The sequence below is a fragment of the Xiphias gladius genome, chromosome 24, assembly GCF_016859285.1.
Source record: "Xiphias gladius isolate SHS-SW01 ecotype Sanya breed wild chromosome 24, ASM1685928v1, whole genome shotgun sequence".
Lineage (NCBI taxonomy): Eukaryota > Metazoa > Chordata > Actinopteri > Istiophoriformes > Xiphiidae > Xiphias > Xiphias gladius.
The window spans coordinates 19,012,276-19,036,379 of NC_053423.1; the positions used below are offsets into that span (position 1 = coordinate 19,012,276).

Here is a 24,104-nt window from a genome sequence, read left to right on the forward strand (position 1 = left end):
TTCTTTGAGATTTTCCACCACAGAATGGAGGTGAATGAAGTTTTGTTTGTGGGGAGACAGTTTTGAAAAATTTAATTCAAAAAATGTTTTATCAACATCTCTTTTCTGGATCAGTAGCCAAGTATCCAAAGAGGGGTTAGTAAAAAAATATACCTTTTTTTGTAATCTGGGTGAACCTTTAAAGATGAGTCAAACGTATATAACTTGAACTCTTTGTTCTGTTGTGTTTTTAAATCCCTAGAAAAATTCAAATTATGGATATGAGGTTTCCACTGAGAAATGACAATCTACTCAATTTAGGTATTAGTATACTATACCTGCTGGTTCTGCTTCATCAATTCCAGTGGTAAACGAGTGTCTCTGGGGGAGCTCCTCTTCAGTCCCAGGTCAGCGGGCAGAGTGAAAACTTCCCTGAGGGACTCGGCAGGGGTGCTTGTTGTTTCCATCCTTTTTTCGGGACTGGTGAGGGACGCAGGGATGTCAGAGGTGACAGGGCTGGGAGCATCCTCGACGATGGGAGGCAGGGAAGAAACAAGGACCTGAGGAGCTGCACGTGGGGCCATGCTCCTGGGCCTCAGAGAAGGTCCCATGCTCTTCAGGGTATCCATCAGGCTATCCATGTCAAACTGGTTGGGGGAATCTGCGTCAGGGGAGGCAGGGGGAGTGGAGGGGGGGGCTGCAGGGTCAGAGACCAGCTCCACGAGTGTGGCCTTGAACAATCCAGTAAATCGTGATGACTCGTCGTCGTCGTCTTCTTCTTTGAAACTGTCGGTGTGGCTTGTTTGAAGTGCCGAGGAGAAGCCGGCCACAGTGAGCTGCTGTGAGTCACAGTGCAACTTTATTCCCTCTGACTCTGCCTCTCTGTGTCCCTCTCTCTCACCTGCAGGTGCAGCAGGCTCCTCCTGCTCCACTGAGCTCCTCCTCCACTCGTCTTTTGGTTCCCCCGTTGGCTCGCTCTTATGGCTCAGATAAACATCTGTCCTGTCACTCAGCCTGTTGCCAAGTGTAAGTTGCCCCTGTGAATGGGGGGAGGAGGAGGAGGAGGAAGAAAACGTGTTGCTGATGTTTTTGTGTGCCGTAGCGTCAGGGAGAGCAAAGGAGGAAGACAAGTAGGAGTTACTGGAGTAGGTGTCAGGCATTCTGTAACTCAGAAAGTCAGAATAAGAGGAATCCTTTGGTTTGTATGGTTTATACTGAGAAACCCCTTCAAATCTACTTCTCCATCTGTACTCTGAGCCGAGATCTGTTCCATTTGACTCAGTCACAGTGGTGCTAGTTTTGCCCAAGTCCACTGTATCCTGGTTGAGGCTAACAGCCTCACTGGTCGGAGACACTTCACGGAAACGATGGTTGGATTCATCCTCTTTCGGGGGAGACGAGTTCCTTACGGTCAGTTTGGTGCTCATGCTGCTGTAGCCTGAATTCATTTTGTCGACCGATTCCCTGCCAGCTTTCGTCTGCTGACTTTCTGAGGCAAGGACTCCTGAAGCTGCTGTGTCGGGCCTTGAAGCTGTCAGGGACCTGGACAAGCAGAGAAAAGGGAAAAACAGAAAAAGATGTCAAAAACAGAAAAGGCAAAGCAAGAGTCTGATTTAATGATCGCAAGTGGTCCATCAGTGCTGCAGTGCCTCCAGGGTGTGGTGGTCATGTAATGGCAACAATGCAAATTTCAAAAAGCTATTATAAATATCTCGAGTTTACATAGGCCTCATAATTGCACCAGTTGTTTGGCTAAATGTTTCTCTGCATTTCCGAAATATAATGCTTGAAAAGGATTGGAAATTTCTAGTAGAAACTGGATAAGGTAACAACAACACAGGAAAGAATTTAATTAAAAAGGAAAAGTTTCAGCTGGATTCCCTCTGTAGATAAACAGTCATAAATCCAAAGTTTGTTCTGGGAGGATCATGTGCATATAAACAAAATGCTTTCATCTGACAACTGAAGTTACTCAAAGTCAACGCACAGTCAAAGTGGAAGTGAGGTCTTTGGCATCGAACATACTATAATCGCTTAAGAATCAATATTTTTATCTAATGGCTCCACAAAATCCTGACACATTCTCATGTACAGATGAGCAAAAATTGGAGCGGTTGTTAACATTAGCCAAGTTCTTGATTAATGCCTGGAAAAGAAGGAACGAGTATATGAAGTTTGTTGTAGACATGAAAGTGAGAAAATCTGATTAAGTAAGTATAGTTAATTTCTGTTCTCCAATTTTGGACTTTTTAAAAAAAACATTATTATTATTTGAAAACGGATGACTTGCTATCAGGACGGGGTTAAATTAATTTGTGGTGTCTTACAACAATAACAACAACTCCTTCATCCTCATCAGTATTCTCTGCTGAATCAAAAATAATTATCCAACTGAATGTCAAGCATTAATTCTGACTTGATCCTCCATCAGTGGATCATTTGACCTTTAATAGATTTTTGGATCTTTCCTCCATAGCAGGAAGGTTTCAAGGAGATGTTAGATAAATCTTTTGAAAATGGCAGAAAGATAAGTGGCGTTCTCACTGACTGTGTGGGTGACTACCAGTAAATGGCGGACAATGCAAACTGTGACTCTGTGTCATCAAATTTGACATTAGACCCCGGGACGATTTGGCACAGAAGATGCTTTTGCTCCTCACAGTTTTAAAAGGTGACACACCTCGAAACAGCCACAGGGCATTATTCAAAGGTCATGAGGATATAATTGCCTAAGTGAATTACTCAATGGCATTACCAAAAAAAAAACCAAAAACCCCATTAAAAAGGTCACAGTGTACTTTGATTGTGGATGCAATACTTATGCAATAGGTACCAAGTGCACCCTCAATGGGTACTGTAGGTTTACTCAATGGATTCAAAGATCCTAAAAAACCTGCAAATAACAACAAACCCTGCGAAAAATGTTGCTTACTACCATGATAGTTGGAATGCCAATTCATTAGTATAACTAGACATGCTTCACTATCCATGTGGTATTTCATTTTCTTCTTGCCAGATAGTTATTTGCATGCAAAGTAATTTTAACTTTTTTTTTTTTTTTTTTTTAAAAACAGAATTACATATTCTGTCACATACAATGTGAAATACCAGCAGGAAGTTAAAAAAAAAAAAAAAAAAAGTTCCCAGTCATAACGCATAGCAATGCAAAACACCATTAAGTGCATGGATGTAAACAATTTGAGTATCAGTGTCCCTGAGCAGACTGGTCTCCGCACACCAGCCAGACAGGGTGAGTCACTCGCACACTGTTGGTTCTGCAGGTCCTGCAGCCTAGAAGGTAACAAATAGAGACGCTACGATCAACCTGTTGGTTACTTTTGCCCTGCTGCAGTGACATAACAGATAGGCACTAAACCACAAACTAGACTTTAGTTACTCTTTAATATGACTTTTTATTGTTTTGTTTTTTTTCTGCAATACAACCTACTCTTCCTTGCTGAACTCTCATCTCACACACATCTAGAACTCACACTGGCGGTCATGGTCATTTTTTCACATTTTATTCCCCCCCCCAAGCACAAAAGCTCCTGGCAAAGGGCGAGTACACTGCTGCTCCAACCGCAGAACCCCACCTACACGTGAGGTCCCCCCCGCAAACTCTGTCAGTGATTGAAAAAACCTCCTCTTAGACTTCACTGTAGCGTTCAAGTGATGTCCCCCGTGATACAATGAAACACCGGGAGACATATAGGCAGACAGACAACGCACACATACTGTACATGTTGCAGACACAGGGACATCCTGTGAACATACACACAAACACCTGTAAATCAAGATCCATGTACTAACAGCCCGTATGTACCAGAACACGATGCATGACACTCGGTTTGGGGAATGTTGACGTGTCGCACATGAAAGGAAAACGTCCCATACAATTATGCATGTGCACGATACAATTTTTAGCGCTCTGTCTTGCCTGGTTGTGCGGCTTTGGAGGATCAAAGAATGACATCTGCTTCCATGTAATTTCTGAGTAAATGTTTAACTCTTTAACAGCAAACACTCTTCCTTCTGTACTGATTAACATCCTAAAAATACTCTACTCTTGATCTTCTCCCAGAGGTGAAACAAGGATGTTGGAATTTTGGTCACCACACAGTAGACCTAGCCTAACATGCAAAACAAGTGAAAAACATTCCTTTTTAAAATCTGCCCTCTCAGGGCATCTCAGTCTGAGAATATCATGTGCACGCAAAGGGTACAGCTGGAAGCTTAGAATATTTTACTCTTTGTAAAAAAAAAAAAAACTACATAGAAACAGGGCTGCAAATCCAAAACACAACATAGGACAGAGCGGAAACAAAGACTAGATAAAAGCATCTGGGGTGGAGCCTTTACTAATATTGATTTTGAACGTTTGTTTAGAATTATGTGCAAATACATGAAGCTAGCAGAACACACGCAGGCTGTTCACTCACATGAGAAGCCATCAGGCAGATGTGATTTCAGGTGGGGTGGAGAAAAAAAAAAAAAACTTCAGATAGTGTCCATCTAAACATATACGATTAATGTGGAAATCTATGAGTGGGAAAAGAGTGCACGCATATCCCACTGGTACGTTTTTCTCGTTTAGCCTGCCTTCTCTCCAAATAATCTCCAGAAGATTAAAGAAACTGGGTGCTGGGTGACCAGTAGTGGTACTGGTGAGCATTTGGATTTCTGCAAGAGCTGCCACATACATCGCTCGCTGTCAAACACCAGCAAGCACCGAAGCGTTACTGAGCTCAAGGAAGAGATTTCCAAGTGCGATTTACACGTCAGTCACTTTGTTAAAAGGTAAGTGCAATCAAGAAAACGTCACGACTATTTCGCTATGCTGACTCTGTTTAATCTAAGTATTGTGACCACCAGTCAAACACTATCATCATACAATGAAACATTAGCAATGTCAGGAAAGCCACACTAGAGCAACGTTAAGGATATAATAGACACGTACTTGTTTCCCCCCCCTTGCAAAAGTCATTTATTTACAAATCATCCTAAATAAAGGAATGCTGTTGGTAAAACAAAAAAAAGCAAAAAAAACAGCCATCCCTAAAGACTCTTGGCCCACAACCTTGGTCTGTCAGAGTGTTAGGAGGCAGCACTTCCTGAGGAGGACTTCAATAAGGTCCAGGTGTGGTTTAAACTCCCTTCACATGTTCTGCAGACAGAAGGTGATTTACAACAGAGGGAATTCTCCACGAGCTTTTCATTCCCCTTGTGTCTCCAGTAAGCTTGTCAGACAATAGCAAGTCAACCACACTTGGAAAGAAAAAAAAAAAAAAGAAGATCAAAGCTCAGTGGTGAAGTTCTGACTAAAGACCTACAAGTGGCTCAACCGGCTTCAGCATGAACATCAGCATGTCTTGTTCACCAGAAACCGTGTTGGAGGCCGCAGCTTTCGTGTCGGCAGGTTATGGAATTAAAAACAAACAACATCGCTGGAAATAATTAATGATGTGGGTTTCAAAAGCACACACACACACACACACACACACACTGTGGTTGGAAAACTTGAAATGCTAAAACAACTCCTCCTTTGCTGACGTTCATTCTTTCACTACTTGGCTTCTCTTCCGTGTCTGATGACCCTACCTCATCTGTTTTTCAGCCGGTGTCTTCAACTCAAGTAAAAGACATGTTTTTGCTGCCATCTTGTGGTTTTAAAATTAATTAAAATTAATGAATACACATAAATACATACATAAATAAATAGTGCAGCAAAGTAAACCAATAAAAACAGCAGCGTTTAACCAAATTAGACCAAATGCACCATTGCTGTTACACAACCATTTACACGGCAGTCAATATATTGTATGAAGTGGATATTTATACATCAATTCTTGCGTTAGACATATAGCCAAAATATGCCCTTTTGCTGTGAATACAGCAAGGCAGATTTGTTGTTCAGCACATTAAGATTCTGCTGTGTTTACGTGATGTAGCTGCATCGTGTGCCACAAATTCCCAGGAAAATCTCGTCGTCCTGAGAAATCTACCTCTCCCATTACCTCCAAGCCAAAAAAAAAAAAAAAGGAAGCCATGTTCTTTGCCCGCACATGTTGACACTTCTGACACCGATCAAACAGTCCAGTAGGAAGAGATGAACCAAGAAAAGACTTGCCTATGCACATTCCTGTGAATTGAAGCGTTTGATCAAAGGCCGCCTTTAGATGAAATATAAAAATGATGCTGTGATAACAAAACATGACTGTTATACAGTATAAATGTGTTAACAAGCAAATGAATGATCTGGCATGAGACCCTGTGCTACAGGTGTCAGCACATGTTGTGGAGCCAAAATAGATGATGATCTTATGAGTAAGGACACTTTTTAAAGTTTTAACCATTTAGTGCAACAATGTCTTGTATTTAGGGCAGCAACTAATGATTATTTTCATTGTAGATTAATCTGTTGATCATTTCTCACAATCAATTGATTAATTTTTTGGTCTAAGATGTCAAGAAAATAGTGAAAAATGTGTCTTCGAATAACATGGAACAAAATGTGGATAACAAGCTCGACAAAGACTGCGAGTTTATTAATCTCCCCGGCAGCCCTTGGGACTCACATAAATATCCTGAGCACATACCGAGGAACCAAACATTCTGGACAAAGAAAAACCCTAAATGCTAATGCAGCCGGAGGCTCAGGAGGTGGAGACGGTTAACATTGCCGAGAAGCAGGCAGTGGTGTGGGATCAAGTATGCAGAGCTAGGAACAACGTATGCAGAGAGAAATCAGTGTGAAATGTGTTTAAACTGCATGGACTGCTCACCTGATACATTAGATCATTAATGATTAAAAAGTGTATCAGACTTTTTGATAGTGATATTCCATCCAAAATCTATATTTTTTAGTGTCAAACACTGACCCACTATATGTTGGTTTGTTTTTCCTCAAGAGGAACAGTAGCAGTGGTCAGCTGGAATTCATGTCACCTACAATAGATTAGTACATAGTTTTCATGAAGGGATGAAAAGAGATGTCTCAGAAACTCCTCCGGCATTCTCTCTTTCTTCGGTGGCTTATCCGTATGCAGAACGTTGCACACATTATGTCACAGAAACACAGCTAGACGCATCTTTCCGCTGGTTCAAGGAGGGAAACAGATAGATACATCCAGTAGAAGCGTCGTATTTATCCATACCATGACAAAAGCTGAAACAGTGCGTTGATAAATCGACAGAAAAATATTCACCAACAGTTCTGATGATTGATTCATCATTTAAGTAATGCATTAACCAAATGTGCCAAACATTCGCTGGTCCCTGCGTCTGAAATTTAAAGATTTGCTGCTTTTTTTCTGTTTCATAGTATTGTAAAAACTGAATGTCTTTGCGTTTTTAACTGCGGAACAAGCGACCTGAAGACATCACCTCGGGCTCAGGGAACCTGTGATGTGAATTTGTCAGTATTTTTTGACATTGAAAACTAAACAGTCAATCAATAATCAGAAAAAAGTTTAGATTAAACAGTGCTGAATCATTATATAATCATCCCAATTGTGACAAGATGTTGAGCTTTTCGAGAAGATCTCCTTGTAAAAATCAGGCTTGGTTTATTTTGTTCATTTTTAGTAAGGAATAATTTACTATCAATTTTTTCTTAAAGTTTCATTAAAAAATATGCTGAGTGTATTCAGTTGTGAACTCTGTATTGTGCACTGTTCCAACATGTGAGCTGACTGTATCGTTAAACCCCCGCAAATCAATACTGCACCCTCATTGTGCTGAGGGATGGCTCAGAGTTGAACGAATGTTCTGGACGAGAAAAACCAACCAATTCACTGCTAGTCTTCTTCTCGCCAACTCTACACTGCATGCGAATCATGACATGTGATGTGTGCACTAATAAATGCTCGTTGGACAGATCAGCCCGGGTCGGGTCATCAAGATGAAGGTTCGTGACGGCGACGGCTCAAAATCAGCCAGCTTGGGTTATATCACTTAACACATGGTTAATTTAAAAAAAAAAAGGGTGTGCTCAAAGCTACGCAGGTATGTAGACAGGTCTGCTGGTTAACAAGGCAGCTCATCCGCTGCCAACTTCTTTGGCTGAGGGAATGTTTAGACATCACACATGTCGGGGCCTTATCAGATAAATACCGTATTTATTTACGGTGCTGCCAAGACAATAGATGTACTTGCCTACACTGTAGCTTACAGAGGCTGCAATTTCCTAAATGACGGCATTCTCAGACAACTCACACTTGTTGCACTTTCCCCTAATGCTCCCTAAACTTGAACTTTATGGAAAGCAAGTTATTAGTTACACAAAGACTTGAGAACTGTTTAATGTACCCTGTTCATTCACATGCTTCATTTATGTTGAGCTTAAAATCCATTACACCTGCAGCCCCGGACTCAAACAAAGACTCGCACTTCTTTTCCAACATTGTGAGACCTGTCACTTACCCCTGATGCAGGTCAGCTTGGGCTTCTGCCGGACTCTCGGGTCTCTCTGAGAGCGCCTCTGCGGGTTCGGTCTCAGGGCGTTGTGGGTCTGCCTTCAACGTTGACAGCTCGACTGCCGCCTGCTCTTGCACTGTCCTCCTTCTGTCTGTGCTCTGGGTAAGTGTATCCACCCACTCACTGCTGTGTGTAGCCCTGTCGTGTTCATTCTCTGTGGCATCTGATTGCAGCTCAGCGCTGTGTGTCAAAATGCCCCTGACAACCTCTGCTCTGGCAGAAGTATCTGTGTCTGCACCTGCGGTAGCATTAATGCTGGTTTCTATGCCTTCTTTGCTCGCTTCTCCTCTCTTAGCTGCAGTCAGTGAAATCTGCTCTTCAGCCCCTATAGATGTGGGTGTGATCACGTCTTCCTCACTTGTGTTACTGGAGGCAGCGTGTTCATACTCAGAACTCCTGATGTCCTTGAAAACCAGATATTGTATCTCCTGGCTTCGGAGTTCCTTCTCTCCATTAAGGTGGTCTTCTGTTTCCAAGTCCTCGGTCCAGTTTCCCTCTGACCACTCCCCCTGCACACACAGCCCACTGGAGGGTGGAGCAGCCTCGCATACCATAAGCGTGTTCACCTGCTGAACCGGTGTGGCCAGTAACTCCTCCTTTCTCCCTCCCTCCCCCTCTTCTTTCTTCTGTGGCACTGCCATGGTTTCTCTTTCTTTCTCCTGACTTTTTGCATCATTGCTTACAACAAACTCAGATGCTCTAGTTTTGTGCACTTGAGTTTCTGCCCTCTGACGTCTTAGCTGTTCCTGCACTTCAGTTTGGCTATCGAGATCCTCTCTCTTTTCTTCATTACCCATATTGCCTCCCTCATTTTGCATTTTAACAACTTCCACCCTCAAATCTCCCTCATCTCCCTCGATTCTTCCTCTTTCTGAAATCTCCCCCCACTCCATCTCTTTCATACCGTCTACCACGCACATTTGTTCTCTTTCATCCATCGTGTACATCTCTTCTTCCCCGCTCTCCTCTGCGTTATCCTCTTCAGCGCTGTAGTAGACCTCCATGGCACTGCCATCATCTGATCCCACGCTCAGATATGCTGGGCTTAATGGCGCTTCACACCCCTCCGTCATTCCAGAAGCAGAAGCGGCATAAAAACACTCTGTCGTTTCAAGTTTTATCTCAAGACTGTTAACTACGCTCATTTTATCAGGGACAGGAGAGGGACAGCCAGAGTCAGCGATGGCTTCGTCAGTGACTAACTCTTTGACCAGGATCCCTCTCCGTTTGGAGTCAGTAACCTGAGTAGCTGTCCCTTGAGATGTCACATAGTCAGAAAAGGGAGGGGCAGAGTTTTGAACCACAGGGACTGCCCTGACAGTGTTGCGAATGAGGCTAAAACTGTCTGATTTCACCTCTGAATGGGAGCGGGTCAACTCTGAATAAGTGATGTCTTTGCCAACTGGTTCAGAGGCCAATCCGAGAGAGGAAGGGAGATATCTGTGGTGGATGCCTGTGTCTGCTCGAAGATCAGCAGCAGTAGAACTTCGGTAAGAGGTAAATCCGGAGCTCTCATTAGAAGAAACTACCTTGAAGTCGGCACGTCTGTCGTTATGACTACTTTTTGCATCATCCATTCTACAAGCAGCAAGGTCATGTGAAGAGGACAGGCACGAGTAGACAACATTAGTTTCTGTGTGACAGTCATCAAGGGTTTTACTCACGACAGGCTCTGATCTGGTGTTCAGATGTCTTATCTCGGTACAGATTTGAGATGGAGGGTTTGAGACGGATGACATAATCTCGGAGGTAAAACTCTGGGGGAAAAGTGACTCATACAACGCTCCATAAATGACAGCTTCACTGTAGGGATGAGTATTCTTCTCACTGCTAACAGCCGAGGTTGTGGTGACACTCTTGGCAGCTTCAGGAGTAGATCGCTCAGTGCGAGAAGCTGAGACTCCTTCGTTAACGCCAGCAGAAACTGTGCTAAGAGCAGAGTTGTCATTGTCACGGTGAGCAACAGGGGTTGACGCTGTAGTTGTGGCATCAGTTTTGGAGTCAACGCTTGTCAGGGAGGGTTCACCACTTTGAGCTTTACTGTCAGCTATGTCAGGGGCATCAGGTTGGTGGGTTGATAATGTATCTCTGACGGATTCAGTAAGAGAGATCTCTGTTTTTCTGTAAGACTGCTTGAGGGTATCATTATCACAAGGGTCGTTGCTTGCGCAGACTGCGTCGACAACTGCTTTGTGATTTGAGGTGTTAGGCACGATTCGAGGCTGGCTAGCCGGAAGGCTAGCTGCAGTCTGGGTATCAACAACAGAGATGCTTTGTGTGTCAGTCACAGGAGCAGGGGATTTGGCAACACTTTTGGGGGAGTTATCGTGAACGGGAATGTTCAATTTTTCATCATTTAGCTGGAGCTCAGGAACGGAAGCCACCGGTGCTTGCAGCGTTTCCTTGTGCACATTCAAAAGACTGGAGCCGTTCGCCAGACTGGAGACTGGAGCCTTTGATTCTGGCTGGGTGCCTCTGGTGACAATTGACTGCGATTGGTTGGTGACAGTGAAGTAAGATCCTGACTGGTTTGTGGCCACCGGGGGAAGAGAAGGGATGTCAAATGTGTCACTGGTGTCAAGCTCTGGTTGAGACATACTTATCATCTTCACGGTGGCATGATCCATCTCCATCTGACTGAGGTCCAGAGGAGTCTATAAAAAGATCATTGACGGTTTCACTAATGAGATAATGAAGAATTTGCAGTTAAGCACTTTGAGGGACGTAATAATCATTTGTAGATAATTAAAAGTTAACCCAAGTTTAAGTCTTTTTTTTTTTTTTATCATTTCATTCGAGGTACAGAGCCGAGCATTATGTTATTCTGAAAGATAAATCCCTGCTGATCTTTGAAACCCAGAAGATCATTCTACAATCCTTAAAGACTCTTCTAACCATCTGGATCAATAAATATTCTGTCCACTGATCAAAAGAAAATGGTTTTAAACTGTTTCCAAAGTTGCAAATTTTTTGTTGCGTAATACCAAGAATGCTGGTAGTTATAAGCTACATTTCTCCTTGTGTATAAAGTATAATATAGAAAAATAGAAATGTGTTATTAAGTATGAAAATGTAAAATAATGATTAAAATAATGGAAGAAAACAAAACAACACACATAAATAAGCCTGTTGCACAAATCATAGAACTATGTAATTCATGGATACCATCTTTTTTTTTGAGTTGCTACTTGGAAAATGGATTAAACATCTTTTAAATAATGCAGCAGATGGAATATTATTTGATTCAGATGGCGAACAAGTCTTTGAGGATTCAGGAAATACCTTAAAAACTGTTGGAATTACTTTTTTGCTTTGTGCTGGGTTTTGGAAAAATCACGACTAGATGCATCTTCTGTAAAAACAGATGCTTAGCTCTGCAATGGTAATCGAGACAATTACATAAATATAATGATAATACATGATATGAGGGATAACACAGGAATTCGAGGAAAACCTCCCCTACCTCCTCTTGCTCTTCAACGCCTGGGCTATGAAGACCAAAAGTGCTCTTTGAGATATTCTCTTCATCCTTCTTCTTCTTTCTACGACCGAAGGAAAAAGTAGCAAACCTGTTGGGCTTACGGAGGTCCAACTCAGAGTAGCTGAACTGTTTGCCCTGAGAGGAAGAGAGAAAGATGGAGGGACGGAGAGTAAGATGGAAATACAGAGAAAGATCAATGGAGAAAATAAATGAAATGCAAAATGCAAGACATAGAATTTCATGGTAGTTATTAACGCAAATATAACTTGTTACTAAAAGCATCTAGTTATGTAGTGTGGCTTCCTGTACATAAAATCCCAGATACCCAGAAATATCAGGCACGGGAATTCGCAAATCCTACTTTTTTTTTTAATAAACACAGTCATACATAACTATTGTACCACAGATACCAAACATACCTAACAATTTTTAAGCCATTGCCAAAGGTTAATTACAAACTTTAAAATACTTCTTCTTCCAGTGGTAGGAATGAGGATATCGCACAATGAAAAAAACCATTCCACCACAAAGAATATGCATTTCTTACAGAACAAGAAGGAGTTGAAATCCTGACCTCATTCCGAGGAGTAAAAGCTGCTCCACCCTGAAAAAAAATGAAAAACCTGTAGAACACGATCTACTAAACCTAGTAGCTGCTGTTTCAGATACTGGGAATGGAGAGCTTGGTAAAAGTTCCTGTTAAATAGTCCTACTTTTATTATACTTCCTGTAGCCTACGGTATATTTATTGCAAATACCTTATGCACAGTATAACTGACACAGGAAACATCTATATCATTACACAGCATTAGTGTCTTTCTTGTTACAAAAATATGCTCTTTTATTGACTGAAACTGGCAGAACAAACGTTTAAAAGGGACGTCACAGTATCTCGGGGGAGCACCTAGCACAACCCACGCAGTCATCTCCAGATATTTTAGTCTTGTGATTATGTGTTCATCCTTTGCCGAACGGTGATGACGAGGGAGAATGGAACACAAAGCTGTCTGTCACTGCCATCTGTCAGATTTTGAACTGGGTGTGTCTCTAAGAATTTGCCCTTCTCTTGATGGATAGTTTGTAAAGGTAAGAGAAGCAAAGACAACAATCAAAGTGGAGTCTTGAGTTGAGTGTGCGGTGGGTGGACAGCAGTGGCCAATCGGGCACACCGGGACAAACCCCGCCACATCCATGGGCCGGTGGGGTGTCGAAAAAAATCCATTAAGTTCTTACCGTCTTAAGACTGGTACATTGAAGCAGGTATGTTTTCAGTAAGATTCAGCATTAAAAGGGTCTCCATGCATATGTTATTCACACAAAAACGCTGATACAAAGATTTACAGTGAAACCTTTTTACTCATTTATACCAATGTGAATCCAAAGGTCCTACCGCTAAAAAAACTTTGTCCTTGTAGCTTGACTTGACATAAAAAGACAATACTCTGAGATTAAAGAGAGACTACTGGTATGTAACTTTTGAAAGAGGAATTCGAAAAAGTTGAATTCATGAGCAATAATATGAACCCTTACTTTATGACTCTTCTCTGCTTCACTACTGTTACATAACTTTTTAGTCATCGACCATTATCTCATAATTTTCACTTGTAGCCACAGTACCCGCTGTTAAGCAATGGTACACTGAACCCGGTCAGGCTAAGGTTTATTGTTAAGATTCTAAATAAATACATTATTATTTAAATTTAATAAGGCTCCTACACAAGTTCACAAACAGGCATACATTGTAAAAAAAAAAAAAAGACTCCGCAACACCTACACTCCATTTCCCAAATGGCTAAGGTCATTTTTGTCACACTCTACATCTATAGAATAAGTTCATCTTACCCTTTAAATGCTTCTGATAAATACAATAACAGATCAATTGGATCATCATGCCACCTCAAATGACTTCTCATGGGTCCATCTACCAAGGTCTGCCTCCCACATGGGAAAACCTTTGAAAAGGTATCCACTGATAATGCTCTAGCCCGCCCTACGGCCATGAACTATCATGTCCTTTTATAAAAAAAAAAATCGGTTATATCAGGCTTTAAGCCCATGTGGAATTATTTGTTCACACGCATAGTAAGCGATCGAACCTTCTGGTCACTGTACATTTTTGAGCATCACTTTCATTTGAAAGCAGATATGTTCTAAATACATACAGTACACACCATACGGTACTGTACACACACACACACACACACACACACATCTACTGCGTTCCTACATCCCCCTGTTGAATTTCGTCAGCAAAGGCTGTGCCGTATATAACACTCATTACAATTCAAGAAGTAAAACTTTTGAGCAGGATTAGATCATTTTTCCATGCCATCTGACCCACAGGTGTCAGCTACAAGTCGTCGGATCATAAATCGGCCAGAGCTTCACCGCTCTGCTGCTTGGTAAAGCACTGGCACCCTCTTCTGGAGGGAATAACAAGTCTTTGGTGTATTTCACCTGCTTCCCTGTCCAACTCTGTATTATATCTACAACAGGCATGAGCGGGGAAACACGGCCAGTGTAATGCAGATAAAATCAAACTGTAGCCCTGTAGACATAAAGAAAAGACAATCACAGGTGACTTTACTGAACTTGAACAGGCTGTGTGTACAGACAAAGTGTTGTATGTGCCATTCTTTGTTATATGGTGCCCTCTAGAGAGGAGTCCCGTATGTTGGCGACATGCAGTCAGTTGTGCGTCTCCTTGTGGTTGTAACTCAGATGAGATTACAAGAATATGAGTATGGTTAAATAATAACAACGGATAAACATGATTGTGCTTCTTTGCATAGTGCACATCAGAGTTATCTGTGAACGCGTCCTTGTGAGTGTCACAATTATGTGGGCAAGACCCTGAGGGAGATGTTATAAACCACAGTGGCGATTCAGCTACCGCTGAAGACGGGAACCATGAAGTCACCTGAGAGGGGGCTCATCCATCACAAACGAAATTTAAACCCCAAAGAATATTCTTGATCAGACTAGTTATCTTTAGGGTGCTGGGAGAAAACCTACAGGTCTGTTATGCAATCTGAGAGGAAAAAAAAAAAAAAAAAGAGAGCTATGAGTACACCCACGACAGAAATATGAAAGACATTGTCACATATATGTACGCATCAATTTTAGGGGTGATAAAAGAAGACCTTAAATTTTAAACAGTTTATGTACGCATTTATGGACGACACTAATATGGATAAGAAAATAGTGTGACACTATTACTTGTACCAACCAAAATATTGAACCTACATGGAATATATAATATGTGATTTATGTTATTCCATTTATACCATTAGATGGAATGTATTTTTGGCTCATTTAAATCAGGGGGCCATTTCATGGCCTTAAGAGTTAACCGCTGTTCCATGTTTGGAGGATGCGGACTCAAAGACCTTGGGGGATGGCGGAAATAATCCCAGCTGTAGCAGTGTTCTGAACCGATGACGAACCTGGTAACACTTAACCAGAAAAGGGATGAGTATGTTTTAGAACTGGTTAGCAAGTCTGGCAGTCAGCCAAAACCTTTTGATTGCTAAGGTTGACAGATTTAAGGTTGTCATATTTTTTTTTTTTTTTTTTGCTTATAATTGCCAGGATAATGGTAGCATGTAATTAAAGCCCACATTTCTCATTCGTTAATGATGATCCCCAGGGTGACTAAACATATTTCGCATTGTACAAATGAATTCCCTCTCCGCCTCGCACACAGAAAAAAAGGATTTCACCACAGACAAGTGGTTCGGGTTCATAATCACTCAAAATAAAAATAACAGTGATAGTCTAACTTTAGCATCGTGCCTTTAGACAGACTGCATTTGCACGTTTATGGATAGGGAAAAAACATATTATACAATAAAATTCATAACAGTTACCTGCTTTAAGCCAGATCAGATTGCTGGTTCTGTCAAACAAGAGTCAGTTGGGACGTTGAGAAGTAATAAACAAGAATCTAGTAAACAATAATCTTAAACATTTTGCCTGAAGCTTGATTTGCTGGATTCTTGGAAGCATGGTGCAAGTTGAGATCTCTGACTTTAACTGTTTTAAGCTTCCCTCTCCTGTTTATTGGCTATCTATTTATGAAAATTCTTTTTTTTTTTTTAAACCTTTTATATTCATCTCTCTTGGTATTGGTACAACTGTCTATTTAGCTTTTGCATAAAATGTTTAATGTTAGAACAGTTGTTACTGTATGTTGATTTATGTTCGTGTATAAACTGTTACAATTTACAATTCTTTTCAATCTTCATTATCGCCGTTTCTCACCTACAGCTGCGCCCCCAGCCATCAGAGGAAAGAGGATCCATTTTGAAACTGCCTCCCCTGCATTTTCTTCCAATTTTTTTCTTTAAGTCAGGTTCTCTTTTATGAATTTTCCTTGTTTATAACTTGGGAAGGGTGTGAAACCAATAATGACGGTGACATACGAAGCCTTTGAGACATTGTAAGTTATACCCATCAGTACAAATAAAGCGTCCATTTGATTCTGTCAAACATATTGTAACCAGTGTATTGTGAATTTGCTATACCCAAAGTAATATTCTTTGCTTAATTTATGACACTTTACTATCACAATATTTTAGTGTGACCCACAGACACAGAGTCAAACAGTTATGTGGGCATGTATTTCTTTAGCACATGTTCACACCTAAACTCAAACCTTTCTTGCAAACTCAGACTAATGTTGTTATGGTTAAAGATTTCAACCATTGCTACAAAGTGGCGCTTATTACTATGACTGACATACAATTTACTATTAGTCAGTAAAAGTAAAATTGATTATATCTCTGACAATATGGATAACAAACGCTGACATTTTTTTATATTTGTTGACTAAGTTGTTCGCTGTACGGAGCATAAAAGGAGTAAGAGGAAGGCTGAGTCTACGTGTGACTGTAAAACTGTGAAATAATGTATATCGGGTTCCAGTAAACCCGATAACTACTTTGAATGCACAAGTTATAGCCTTGTGGGCATGTAACTTGCTGAAACACCCACTTTGTATGCACACACACAGAATCTTAACACACTCTCGTTACGATCCAGTCAAAATTCTGTGCTGTTTGACCGCACTGTCTGAAATACCTAAACGCTGAAAAAAGGGTAAATTTCCCAAATTTTTAATAACTACCCGTGAAAAGAGGTTAACAGTGAAAACAGCTTTACTGACCTTTGACCTGGGTGCGGTGGCATAAAGAGAAGACTTCTTGTTGTCCGAGACGTTGTTGTCACCCAAAGCCTCTCCATCCTCAGCAGCGTCACTGGGCTCCGCGGCACTGAGGGGGACAGAGTTAGAAACGTGAAATTAGTCGTCGCTTCTTACGGAATCTACTTCAACATATGATCAGTTCAAATTGAATTTTTGAATGTTTTCCCACAATCGAACGAAATGTAACTAATCTGAGCTTTGAAGCAATGTTTGGTCAAACAGCCAACTTTTTTTTTTTTTTTAAGTTATACGAACAGAGATGATCTTTTGCGATTACTTAATGAGTCAATATACAACACAAATGGGTACCAATGCTTGGTAACACAAATACCAGAATTTTCTTTTGTTTTTGGTCCATGTTCAGCACAGTATACTGCTGCAATGAGATGGTACTTGTGGAAAGCTGTACAACTATTTCATCCTGTATGTGCATTACAATAGTTAAGAGGGAAAATATTCTGCTTATCAAAATAAAACGGTGAATCACTTCTTAGGGAATGTGGAATAGAACCGGCTACGCCAAGTGCGAGGTTCCGTTCCTTAGAACGGCGTTCCGTCTTGTTGACGTTTGTTTGGAACAAGGACTAATTATGCCATCAGGGAAAAAATATATGAACATAAAGACTTGACTGGGAACTGAACTGCATTGTTCAGTCTTTCACATTAATTTCCGAGTCATGTCCTGGAATGCTGGCGTCAGTGTGTGCCTGATTAGGGTCTTCATAGTCAGCACAGTGGCTCCATTAACAGTCACGACCTGTCGTCACATCCGACAAATGGTTCAAAAGTCTCTTTATACACGCAGGCTGTTGAAACAGGAAACCAAATGAGAAGCAAACATTCATAGCAACGCCACAGTTTATAGCCCATTCTTCCCAAGATTTCAACAACTGTGCATATTCATGTGTGCACACAGTAAACATGCACACAATTTCATCTGCTGTTGTGCAGGTAGGAGATTCACCTTTTTCTGTACACATATAGGTGTTCCAGTGCTTTTTTGGTTGACGAGCCTAATGCAGCATCACACTCTTCTATATAATCTGACAGGCTCATGTAGACACACAAATGCATGCAAAAAGTTGTGTATTCGTCCTTTTTAATGCATGACAACAGCCTGGTAACTAACTCAGTAACTAACAGCTGCAGTGTGTGAGACAAATAAGCTGGGGTTTTTTTTTTTCTTCTCTTTGTAGAAAAGTTGTCCAGGGGTAAGAGGATGAGTCATATCTGTGTCCCTAGGTGTTTACATGTAAAGACAAAGGGTACCCAGAAACATTCAAAGCCTTCCAATGTATGAACTTACAACATCCGACAGTGGAAAAAAAAAAAATTAAAAAAATAATAATCATTGTTATGAATGTCTTGATTTGGATGAAGTTCAACAGGATGTAACAGTGATGAAAGTCCCTTCTGTACCTTCTTCGGCTGTGCAGTTAAATGCGAGAGTGTTCGTTTGGATTAGAACAAGACTGTTAGTGAGACATGTTGTTATGGTGAAAGTATTCAACCATTGCTACAGGGTGAGCGAGGGAGGGAGCAAAAGTGAGGCCTATTCCAGCGAAGATTACGCATTTGCGTATTATCTACAAACTCTTGCTACAGCATAAACCACACATCTTCTTTATGCAAATGGGCCAAAATAGGCTTTTGGAAACTTTTGGAGAGCCAGGTTTATTCACTACGCCATCTGTCTCCAGACTTTCCAACAGTCTTTTTTTACCTTGTGCGCATGGCTATGCATGTTATCTCATTCAAATTTGCAACTTGCATTTCCAGGAGCTAAGGGAGATAACAGAGAACTATGTACAGTAAGTCACCCTTTTCTGTTTTACAGTTATAATCTATAAAGGAAAGCTATTTCACGACTATTTTGCCACACAGACATTTTTAAATCGGGCTTTAAATGCAATTTAATTTGACTTTTTTTTCGGTTCACCATGATACTTTCACTTGACACAAGTGTCACTGAAAGGAAAAGAATATGAAAGTCAATGTTTACCTTTTTCATTCTAATGGAAAAAAAAAACAAAACAAAAAAACAAAAAAAAACAGCTGTCACTTTATGAGCAACAACTACCTGATGTCAGGACTCCAGTTTACTCCAGGTCAAATATAATGCTGTCCCCTTCATTATGTGCTGTGAATCATGGGAATCAATAATTATGCCTTTTAAAACTCAAAAATGATTTCCCTTAAGGTTTTTCAAAGCTCCTTTCACCAAGGCAATGGAATACACACTACTGCCAATCAATAATTTTGCAAATAAATGACTAAATACTCTTTGCAGAGACAGAAATGATCCCTCCATTGATCAAGGGATCATCTATATCTTTTGTCTGACTGATACTTTACGTTGTCATCTCAGGAATTCTTTAAACCGTGGTGCAATTTTGGAATCAATACCCCTGTTTAAGAAAAATGGACTGAATAGAACATATATAAATGAACTCGACTACAGTAGACCTGCAGGGACTGCTTGGGTCTGTAGATATCAGCAGGCTGTTTAGACTACAGTACACTCTGACATGTATCATTTTAGGGCAGCAACTAATTATTTCCATTATTGATTATTTTAGCCTTTATTCTTTGATTAACTGACTGCTCATTGAGTCTATATACCAAAACAAAAGCCATAAATTGGCTATTTATTGATATATCAGCCAATATCAGCTTATTGCAGATCGGTATTGGTGTGTGTCAATTAAAAATCGTGGTCACAATTCATTAAAAATAAATAAATAAATAAGATGTGTTTATGTAAGACAATAACTATCAGCCCATATATATTTTCAGATTATCAAAAGTCCAAAATCCAAAGATATTCCTTTATCAGTAATATAACACAGACGGTATTGTCACATTTGATGAGCCCAAGCCAGTGAATTCTTGCCTGTTAAATGTAAATCAATTATTAAAAATGTCCTTTTTCCATCTCAGCCCCTTATCATTCAACATACCCAGGTAACCATATGAAAACACACTATGCTTTCATAAAGAGATAGTTTCTTTCCACTTAACTCACCCCCTCATTCACTGACTACAGACCACAGTACGTTCCAGTACTGTAATAGTTCATTCCGCTGGTATTCTGAGAGGATAATCAAGTGTTTCTACTCAGAAGTGTGCGGTAAGCTCAGTTTATATAACCACAGTGTTAGCTTCATTACACTTCGTGGACACATGTAACAGGTTCCACAATACAGTGACTCATTTTATACTCAATTGTTTACAATGCAAAAGGCATGTGGAGTTGCAAGTTTCTCTACAGTGTCTCCACTAATCCACGGCTCCAGTCAGGAGCCCGACAACCCATGCCAGAAGCGAACGCTCTGGGTGCTATCGACTTGTTTGAAAAGGAGACTTGAGTGTTCCCTCTGTACTTTCATACGACGGGGATAAAGTTTCAAAATAAAAGCCCAGCGTGACTTTGACATCGCCTTGAACCGTATGAAATGCCAAGACCCTGAAATCCTCAAATCTTTGCCAGTTAAAACCCTGGACATGGATAAAAACTAAATCCTTAACAAAACACAGATTTTGTCTGTGTCTGGACTCGCTGATCTAGGACATTTGTCTACAGTGTCAATAGCATTCATACACTGCAAATTACTTTAATAGACAAGCTCATACAATAGCTCATTAACGCTTTCAAAAAGGGATTTTGTCTGACAATGAGTGGATAAGAGGCTATTAAGAAAAAAAAAATACCCGTTATTCTTTCATCCCGTTTTTTATTTATTGTACTTTTGTCCTAGAAATTAATATGAATGTATCACTGGAAGCTTGTTGTAGGTTACTGTTTAATATTTCAAACTGAGTGTGTATCCTTTATCCCTACTTGAACTCAGCCTTAGGGTAACCCTTGTGTGCAGCTCTTGTTTGCAAAGGCGGTTCTCGCAGTGTCAGCCCGTCATTTATTTTTATTCTGCGCAAACACAAGCTGTCCGTCAGTCTGGTCTACAAGCACATGAAAAACATGATTACATTGGCCTGGCATGTGACCGGTGGCTCATCCACTGCCTCACCTGTGTACAGTATATGGGGCCTAAACAGTACACTGCGTGTTACTCCTTTGTAAAACATTTTAGAACAATATGATGGTTTAACATAGGGTTTAAGACATTCAAATTGAATTTTTGAAGTGTTGGATCTGTATTTCTTGCAAGTATAACACTGCTAAATGGCCAGTGGAGACGCTGTTTTGTTCAACTCCCTACTGCGTTTTATAAAAGACGCCTCCGTAGACTCCAAGGTTAAGTTGCACTTGACTATTACACCCACATCAACCCAGACCTGTGTTTAGCCTAGACTGCAAGTGGTGACAACGTAAAAGCTATATCGGGTAACACATTACTGTGTGATGCTATGGGACCATAGTGGTGGTGGTCCCTAAATGATGCTTTCACATGTTACACAACACCGGAAAGTAAAGTCTTATCCCCATTTATCCCCATTCAAAGTTTTGACAGCAAAAGATGGATCGGGTGTGTTTATCAGCTTCATGAGTACAGTCCACTGATATCATTGATGAAGTAAAGCAACATAAAGAGTCCTTCAGTACTTTACATTTTCTAAATTAGTTAGCACTACGGATCTGACACTATTGGTTCTCATGTGTACTGCGTAGATCTGCATCTACTTATCTGCCAATAGTGGCTAAACAGGAATGTATTGATAGTAATTGAGAAACAGTGATCCTTGTTCAAGGATCAAAAAGTTTAAGTTGATTACTGTATTGTTTGTCGAGCAGACTTTGCTGTTTACAAAAGAGCAAATCCCAATTTGCCAGATGGTTGGTCTAGCTCTGTTCCAGCTCCGTTTATTGCTTAGCTGTAAAACAACTTACCTGCAGCACATGACATCTCTTTCACCCTCCTTGTAGTTCTTTGCAGTCACTCTTTGTCTTGCTATTGTGTGTGCAATTCCATTTAAATCACTAACATTAGCGCTGCTAATGAAGAAGTGACGAAGAAATTATTTTCTCAATGCATCGATTCATCGTTTGGTGTTTAAAGTGTCTGAAAAATAGTAACAAATGTCAAGCACAGTTTCCTATAACCAAAGTGGAATCATTCAAACTGGTTGTTTTGGCCAACTATCAATCCAAAATCCAAAGATACTCAGTTTATATCATAAAAGACTATGAAATCCAGTAAATAATCACATTCAAGGAGCTAGAACCAGAGAATTTGGGGCATTATGACATAGAAAATAGCTGATTAACAGATTATGAAAATAGTTGCCTGATCGTTTCACCTCTAATTACTTTGAACACACAGTTTTCAGGTTCATGAATGGAGTAACAGAGAGATTTTGGTGGTCCCCCTCAAATGATGTAACAAAAGAGAATTTTGAGCTAAAAACATTAAATGCCCATTAATGTTAAGGCTAAAATACACCCAAGTAAAAAATAAGACTTTTCTAAAACTGTTCATAAGCTATGTCCCTCATGGATTCTGCAAACTCTCAGAGAAAGCAAAAAATGTTTAATGTCACAATTCACATGCTCTTTAGCAGGATTACACAATGACTGAAAGAACTGACTGCATTTCTTGGATTTCACAGTCTGCCTTTCAACAGTCCTGTCTCGACAGCAGTGTCCTCTTGGGCTCTCTAAATCACCAAATCTTCTCCAGGGTCAGGGTAAATCTAGGGAAATTGGCACGACATGGTGTTGAAAAATAATCCTTCTTCAGCTATCATACCCCGATCTCATAAAACACTGGTAAAATTTCTGCACTGGCTGATGAGTTGCCTATTGCACAATGAGAGCTCTCTGATCCAGTCACCGTGCTGAAGGCTCAACTGATAAAAGTACCAGTTCATACCAAGAGCCCAAAGCTTCGCGCAAGATGATACATACAGTTCGTGCATTACTGCTGTAGGAAGATAAAGACTACAACAGCAACATGGGCTCATTTAAAACTGCCTGAACGATGTGTTTTAAAAGGACGTTTACCACAAAAAGGTGGCAGGAAAAATTGGAGCAGCCGTGGGCCAGCTGCAGCTTAAGAGCCTGCTAAAATCTCACAAAGCTGCTCCTCCACGTGAAGCCATATGACCACATGCACAGGCATGAAGAGTGGAAAGTCTTCATGCCTGTGCAGGAGAGTCAGGTACCCCAGTTTCAACAGCTCCGCATTCTGCGAACATACCTGAGCACCTGCCGGCTCTCATTAGCTGACTTCTCGGGGGCAGAGCCGCTCTTCAACTTTTTCCTCAACCTGTAGAATACGAACTTCTTCTTCTCCCCCCCGTTTCTGCCCACGTCCTTCCCCGCCGCTTCGTCCAGGCTGGCCTCGCTCCTGGCGAACAAACTTTTCAGCGACCTTCTGGGTGAACCCCTCTTCGCCATGTCCACCGGGCGAGGTGTCGCCGAGGGGCAGAGGAGGTCTAGCGGCCCTGCAGGGGAGTCACGTCCACTTCCCGCCGCGACGATCGGCTCATTTACAGCCGAGGCAAAGGGTCGCGGAGTTGGACGAAACACCGCACGGATGGCACCTGTCGAGAGGGGACAGCGGCTCCTGCAGCTTCATTTTCTGTGCGGCAGGCAGAGCCCAGGTGGGCAGGCACGCCCTGGAGGAGCCACACCCATGACCCAGTCAGCCTCCCAGTGACACTGCTCTCTGATGACTCTTGGCCCACTACTACATTATGCAATAATATAAACAAAAACATTCGAAAGTTATTCATTTCATTTGTTTTACTGCCCTAATGGGTCGGGGTTTAAGACGGTGTAGGGATTCATACATGAAGTTTTCATTGTCAAGAACAAGGGCCTTAGATAATGCACATACACGCGCTCTCCTTGGTCCAAGTTGATTGAGTTGTTTTAATATTTAATTTTTACAGATAGTTATGGTTTCATTTTCAAAGTTTTTAGTTCCCAGTTTGCAATATTTATAAGGTATGATGTCAACTGTATATATATATATATATATACGTGTGTGTGTGTGTGTG

General features: G+C 41.0%; 1 protein-coding gene across 1 annotated transcript in view; it reads right to left on the reverse strand.

Annotated features, from left to right (window-relative positions):
- crybg2 (crystallin beta-gamma domain containing 2) overlaps positions 1-23,757 on the reverse strand; it is a 41,279-nt gene extending 17,522 nt beyond the window's left edge. The window contains exons 1-6 of the mRNA XM_040121888.1: positions 23,300-23,757; positions 17,103-17,208; positions 12,510-12,539; positions 11,918-12,070; positions 8,401-11,108; positions 318-1,521 (exon numbers count right to left, since the gene is read on the reverse strand). Of these exons, the coding sequence (XP_039977822.1) occupies positions 318-1,521; positions 8,401-11,108; positions 11,918-12,070; positions 12,510-12,539; positions 17,103-17,208; positions 23,300-23,499 (4,401 nt within the window). The 5' untranslated portion in view covers positions 23,500-23,757. The remainder of the gene's footprint in view (positions 1-317; positions 1,522-8,400; positions 11,109-11,917; positions 12,071-12,509; positions 12,540-17,102; positions 17,209-23,299) is intronic.
- Positions 23,758-24,104: the final 347 nt, after the last annotated feature.